The sequence below is a fragment of the Oncorhynchus keta genome, chromosome 2 (genome assembly GCF_023373465.1).
Source record: "Oncorhynchus keta strain PuntledgeMale-10-30-2019 chromosome 2, Oket_V2, whole genome shotgun sequence".
NCBI lineage: Eukaryota > Metazoa > Chordata > Actinopteri > Salmoniformes > Salmonidae > Oncorhynchus > Oncorhynchus keta.
In genome coordinates this window covers 65,635,288-65,642,382 of record NC_068422.1, presented here as the reverse complement: position 1 = coordinate 65,642,382, position 7,095 = coordinate 65,635,288, and the positions used below count along the sequence as shown (strand labels likewise).

The 7,095-nt window shown below is 42.9% G+C and overlaps 1 protein-coding gene across 2 annotated transcripts in view; it reads right to left on the bottom strand.

Annotated features, from left to right (window-relative positions):
* Window positions 1-2,444: 2,444 nt before the first annotated feature.
* The window catches only part of LOC118358910 (amyloid-beta A4 precursor protein-binding family A member 2-like), an 84,299-nt gene continuing 79,648 nt past the window's right edge, over window positions 2,445-7,095 (bottom strand). For both annotated transcript variants that reach the window (XM_035736921.2, XM_035736924.2), the window contains 6 exons: window positions 6,889-7,074; window positions 5,277-5,456; window positions 4,710-4,922; window positions 4,400-4,519; window positions 3,392-3,532; window positions 2,445-3,124 (listed from right to left, as the gene is read on the bottom strand). In XM_035736921.2, coding sequence (XP_035592814.1) covers window positions 3,053-3,124; window positions 3,392-3,532; window positions 4,400-4,519; window positions 4,710-4,922; window positions 5,277-5,456; window positions 6,889-7,074 — 912 coding nt within the window. In that variant the 3' untranslated portion in view covers window positions 2,445-3,052. The remainder of the gene's footprint in view (window positions 3,125-3,391; window positions 3,533-4,399; window positions 4,520-4,709; window positions 4,923-5,276; window positions 5,457-6,888; window positions 7,075-7,095) is intronic.

Sequence of the window (7,095 nt, the reverse complement as noted above, 5' to 3'; positions counted from 1 at the left end):
GTCAGTAACATTTACCTCATGAGATTTGAATTTCTGCAAAATGAAAAAGTTAAAATCTGAAGGGATGTGGCATTTTGAAACATACAACCTCTGCTGCTAGCATTGGCTTGATATACAGTACCAGTCAAAAGTTTGGACACACATACTCATTCAAGGGCATTTCTTTATTTTTACTATTTTCTACATTGTAAACTCAGCAAAAGAAGAAACGTCCTCAATATCAACTGTGTTAATTTTCAGCAAACTTAACATGTTAATATTTGTATGAACATAAGATTCAACAACTGAGACAAACTGAACAAGTTCCAGACATGTGACTAACAGAAATTGAATAATGTGTCCCTGAACAAAGGGGGGAATATCAAAAGTAACAGTCAGTATCTGGTAATGGCCACCAGCTCCATTAAGTACTGCAGTGCATCTCCTCATGGACTGCACCAGATTTGCCAGTTCTTGCTGTGAGATGTTACCCCACTCTTCTACCACGGCACCTGCAAGTTCCCGGACATTTCTGAGGGTGAATGGCCCTAGCCCTCACCCTCCGATCCAACAGGTCCCAGACGTGCTCAATGGGATTGAGATCCTGGCTCTTCGCTGGCCATGGCAGAACACTGACATTCCTGTCTTGCAGGGAACAAAACGTGATCTGCCACTGCGAGGACGATCAGCTGTCCGTCCTGTCTCCCCGTAACACTGTCTTAGGCATCTCACAGTACGGACATTGCAATTTATTGCCCTGGCCACATCTGCAGTCCTCATGCCTCCTTACAGCATGCCTAAGGAACGTTCACGCAGATGAGCAGGGACCCTGGGTATCTTTCTTTTGGTGTGTTCCGGAGTCAGTAGAAAGGCCTCTAAGTTTTAATAACTTTGACCTTAATTGCCTACCGTCTGTAAGCTGTTAGTGTCTTAACGACCGTTCCACAGGTGAATGTTCATTAACTGTTTATGGTTCATTGAACAAGCATGGGAAACAGTGTTAAAACCATTTACAATGATCTGTGAAGTTATTTGGATTTTTACAAATTATCTTTGAAAGACAGGGTCCTGAAAACGGAACATTTCTTTTTTGCTGAGTTTAGAAATAATAGTGAAGACATTAAAACTATGAAATAGCACATATGGAATCATGTAGTCACCAAAAAAGTCTTAAAGAAACATTTGAGATTCTTCAAAGTAGCCACCCTTTGCCTTGACAGCTTTGCACACTCTTGGCATTATCTCAACCAGCTTCATGAAATGGAATGCATTTCAATTAACAGGTGTGCCTTGTTAAAAGCTAATTTGTGGAATTTATTTCCTTCTTAATGACTTTGAGCCAGTAGTGTTGTGTAGTGTTGTGGCAAGGTAGCGGTGGAATACATAATATAGCCCTATTTGGTAAAAGACCAAGTCTATATTATGGCAAGAACAGCTCAAATATATAAAGAGAAATGACAGTACATCATTATTTTAAGACATGAAGATCAGTCAATATGGAAAATTTCAAGAAAATTTGCAGTCGCAAAAACCCTCAAGCGATATGATGAAACTGGCTCTCATGAGGACCGCCACAGGAAAGGAAGACCCAGAGTTACCTCTGCTGCAAAGGGTAAGTTCATTAAGAGTTACCAGCCTCAGAAATTGCAGCCCAAATAAATGCTTCACAGAGTTCAAGTAACAGACACATCTCAACATCAACTGTTCAGAGGCCTTCATGGTCAAATTGCAGCAAAGAAACCACTACTAAAGGACACCAATAATAATAAGAAACTAGCTTGGGACAAGAAACACGAGCAATGGACATTAGACCCGTGGAAATCTGTCCTTTGGTCTGATGTGTACAAATTTGAGATTTTTGGTTCCAACCACTGTGTCTTTGTGAGACGCAGAGTAGGTGAACGGATTATCTCTGCATGTGTGGCTCCCACTGTGAAGCATGGAGGAGGAGGTGTGGGAGTGCTTTGCTGGTGACACTGTCTGATTTATTTAGAATCCAAGGCACACTTAACCAGCATGGCTACCACAGCATTCTGCAAGCAATACACCATCCCATGGTTTGCACTTAATGGGACTATTATTTGTTTTTCAACAGGACAATGACCCAACACACCTCCAGGCTGTGTAAGGGCTATTTGACCAAGAAGGAGAGTGATGGAGTGCTGTATCAGATGACCTGGCCTCCACAATCAACCGACCTCAACCTAATTGAGATGGTTTGGGATGAGTTGGACCGCAGAGTGAAGCAAAAGCAGCCAACAAGTGCTCAGCATATGTGGGAACTCCTTCAAGACGGTTGGAAAAGCATTCCGGGTGAAGCTGGTTGAGAGAATACCAAAAGTGTGCAAAGCTGTCATCAAGGCAAAGGGTGGCTACTTTGAAGAATATAAAATATATTTTGATTTGTTTAATGATTGTGTTATTTCGTAGTTTTGATGTCTTCCCTGTTATTCTACAATATAGAAAATAGTAAAAATAAAGAAAAACCCTTGAATGATTAGGTGTGTTCAAACCTTTGACTGGTACTGTATATAAACAAAATTATATTACCCAAGTCACTCCCAAATACCCTTTCATTGTCCATCTAAACTATATTGACAACAGGATTTCAATCGTCCTTTAGTGGTCAAGGGCTTTCTTCCCTGCTATCAAACCAGCAGGAAAATACATATTTACAAAGCAGCCATGACCCTTCCCCATTACTTCAGACACATTAGCAAAATATGTATTTACATGACAATTAAATGAAACAATATGCAGGTACAATATTACATTGATGTGAATATAAAAAAATACATTGTGATGCATCCAAAATACACAAACACAAATAAATAACGTAAACACCTTCTGCCCAGATGACCCTCTTTAGTATTAACATCAGCAAAATATCGGAAGTATCAGTTGAATGAATGTTAGCTCAGAAAAGGATAAGTCATCGACACAAAAGTAAGAAAGGTAATCACTCAGGCTGACACTCATTAGTCTGCTAGTCTGGTCCACCCAGAGCTCTCCAACTGGACTGTAAACAACCACTGCGTACAGCTGCTCTGTGGAGGAAAATGGGATCTGTCCTTTATATATACATAGGAGTCTCCTGTCCTGTTAAGAGTCTGAACATGGCCGCTGGCATCGTCTTCATGTGAATCTGGTTTAGGAAAAGACAGAAAACAAACATTTAGCTCGGCACCTGCATCTATCGCTTGTTCTTTTATCTGTCAATATCTTTATTGAAAATAATCCAGTTTAGAGGCACACACGTACAGCCTAATGATTGTATTGATGAATGCATATCATGCTCATTCCTCTTTCAAAGATGTACCTGCCATGGCCAGTGATCTAGTTCTGTGAATTCTCATACTATTTGATTGTGGTCTGAGCTCCTTTATGAACTATCTGTGTATCTGAACCTCACCTCGCCTACAGAGTTTGAGAGGGCTTGGACAATCTTCTCATGCGCTGTAGCCACCACGCTTTGGCCATTGATCTCAATAATGCGGTGGCCAACCCGGACACCCCCCCGCTCAGCAATACCCCCCCGCATCAAGCTGCAGATCTGTGGGTGAAGATGACAAACAGAAGGTGAATATTATCCTTCATGGCAGTCACACATCCCCATTGGCAACAAGACGGGGGTCTATAGGGGAATAAAACAATGATGCAACGCTGTTCCATTAAATCTACTGGAACAGCTGTATTGCTAAAATGTCAAGGATCGTTCATGGATTTGGCCGTGTGATCCTGATAGGGAGAGGCCAGGGTGAGATTTGAGCTCTGTGAATGACATTGTGAGGTTAATCTGTATGCAGTAGCAAGGAAAATGGCAGTTCAGACCGAGCTGAAAACCTAAGGCAATAAAGCTCCTAGCTTCAGCCTCGGTGCAACGATAGCCACGAGAGATAAAACAGTAATTACATCTGGATTTGTCTTTTTATAGGATTTTTAAGGGATATTGTCAGACTATATAAACATTGCTCTAAGGAGTGTCACAGAGGATAACTTGAACACAGCAGAGACTTGAATAAAGTGGTATGAGGAACACACTAAAATACGTGTGTGCGCAGCATGTTTTTTTCCATCAAAGCTTGTAACGCTCATGATGCAAATCACATACACACAGACCTATAGGCTAACAGCCTGTCATATCATTTGATTCAATATTATTTTCCTCAGAGATATGACTGTACCAGCTGAAAGGAGAAAACAAAAAAAGTTTTTTAATAATTTACGGGGCTGTCTTCTCCTATTCAGTTTATGTCAGCTGAAATCCTCCTGAGGGAACTGAAGTTTCGTTGGACAAAGACATTGACAAAGTCCAGAATCTCATCAAAAGTATTTTTTAAACCAATCCCAGACTGTCATCTCAGCCTGTGTTATTCAACCTACAGAGCCAAGCGGTGGTGACTGATCTGATCGTACTTACAATCCCATTCTGGACGCTGAAGCCCAGCTGGTACTTGAGGTCTGGCCTCTTGATGAGCACGGTGGTGACAGGTGGACAGCTCACAATGTTCAGCTTCACCTGCACCTGGTTCTTCAGGCCCTGATGGACAAACACAGTGGTCAGACAGAGCAGAGGGAATCCTGCAACCTCCACTGGGTTTAGTCAGTGGATTATTTTTCATTAGAATTATGATCAAATTGCAGAATTCATGTAGTCTTACACAATTACTGTAATGTCAACATAATAAGCACTAATGACTCTTCCTAGAACTCTGTCCCTGTCCATGTACCTTGATGATTCCCTGACAGGTGGCGAGCGGCAGCCCCACCAGGCTGGTGTTGTTGATGGACATGATCTGGTCTCCGATGCTGAGCTTCCCGGAGCGGGCGGCCGGCCCACCGTTCATCATGTTGGCCAGGATGACCGTGGGTAGGATGGAGCCCCAGCCAGACTCCACTATGACCACGCCCAAGATCTCCCCCTTATGCTTCTCCAGCTGCAGCTGTGGAGCCAGCCAATAGCGAGAGAAAGAGAGATAAGAGAGAGTGATGAGTGCTGCCAGTCAAAGCGATTGTGGGCAGGAGAAAAATAACGGTGTAGTGGGAAGAACATAAACAACGTGTGGACGAAGGAGGGTCAGATGGATATAAGACCACTGTCAGCTTCTCTGGTAATTGGCGCAGTCCATGTGCAGTACTTCCACAGAACTAGACTGCCTCACTGCTCATCAGAAATTCTTTCCTACTAAGCAAGAGGTCACTGTCTGAGCATCCAAAAGTCCTCAGAGAAGTGGATTGCACAGTGCATCTGAGGCACCATTATACAGTTACCTCATACAGATAAATGAGAGCCAAACCTCTTTGCAGTTCTCAGAGTTTGAGAAGTGGATGAGGTCATCGTTGTACATCTCCTGTGTGTTGATGATGTCACTGTACTCCTTCTGACTCAGGTCCTCTGGGTTGATGCCGTTGGCCCTCAGGAACTCCTGGTAAGCCACGCTAAATGACTGCCCAATCGACTGGGCTATGAGCTGGGCCTGGAGAGCCAATGAGAAGAGAGGATAAGGCTATGAAAATATAATTTACCCATGAGTGTTAAGAGCCAAATTTCTGTGGTCTGAGAGGGTTTTTAATAATATAATAATAATAATATTTTTTCCCTTCTAGTAATTATATTTCTATGACAAAAAACAGCTACGCATTTGGCAGAAGCAATCCATTTCCAATACACTGTCACAGTGACAGCAATGTGGAGAATCACACCACAGAGCAACTGGGGGATGCAGATCAATATTCATTTATGTGGTATGAATCAATGCACATAAGGAATTGCTTCACTGTTGCCAAGTACTATATGAGGCCCAATAAAAATGGAATTTAAATGTCAAAACCTATTTGTCATGTCTTCATTACTGACATATTTGGTCCATATAAATGGACCAAAACATGTTCGCACAGCTAAAGTGGTGAGCATCATGAAGCCTGGATCACTGGTGCAATGATTGCCATTTTATACGGAAAATTAAGCAAAGGTATTGATTGTAAAAAGCTGATCTAAAGAGGAGAAGAAAAGGAAAGTAATCTAATTGCATATTATATGATATTAGGGATGTGTCTCTCCCATCCAGTTTCCCTATATTTACCTCCTACCTTCGCTCAGGCAGTTATAGGGAATAATATGTTTCCAAGGAAGCAAGCTGTGGTTACCCTGTTAACAAACTGACATCCAACTGGATGCTGGGCTTTGATAGACACATGAAGCACATCCTGTGGTGTGGGTGAAAATTGGCAGTATTACTGTAACAGACAGCATATCACACATTGGCAATGTCTCTGCACTGGCCGAGGGAGAGGGGGCAGTTAACCAGTGATTGAAGTTGTCATGGCGATATATAAACCTGCTATTTGAGTTGTAGGAATCCCCTACCCCTAACTCAGCCAATCCTGCCCACAAAGAACGAGGACAGTAAAGCTAGTCGTTGCTCTTATCCAGACCAGTAGATCAAGTATCAGTCCTACCATATAATATAGGTAGACAGTAATAAGACACTGTCAGGAGAGGCATTGACATATATCATTTCCCCTTCTGCACTGAGACTAAATGACTGTTGTGTCAACACTCAGACTGACTGTCCTTTATAACACACCAGGTAATTCGACATGGAGAAATGGCGATTAAGAGGGACAACTGCAATGCAGGGGCAGACGCACACTGGCTAGGGGAGGAGACAGGCAGAGAGACTGGCCTATCAGAGGTGGATCCTCCCAGCTCAACGTATCACAGAGGGTGTTACTGGTGAACATGTCGTTCATAATGTGTTGTGACTAATCTCTGAATCAGTTACAACCCATTACCTCGACATTTAGAAACATGTCCTGTGCATAACCTTTCACCTGGTCCTGATCCATTCTACCATTTGATATTAGCCTCAAGGGGCAGATCACAGACATTTACACACATTCACTTACGTCCTCAGACTCAAAGACGTGGCAGATCATCCGGTACTGTTTCTTGGCCTCTGGGGCTCCAGGTGTGGTCTCGATGCAGTCCTGGGAGGCTGTGCGCGGCATGCGGCGCCTCGCCATCAGCACCACGATGTTCCCAATGTCAGCTATGTAGGAGATGGTGCGCAGGGCGTTGTCCATCATAGTTTCCTGTGTACGCCACCACAGCAA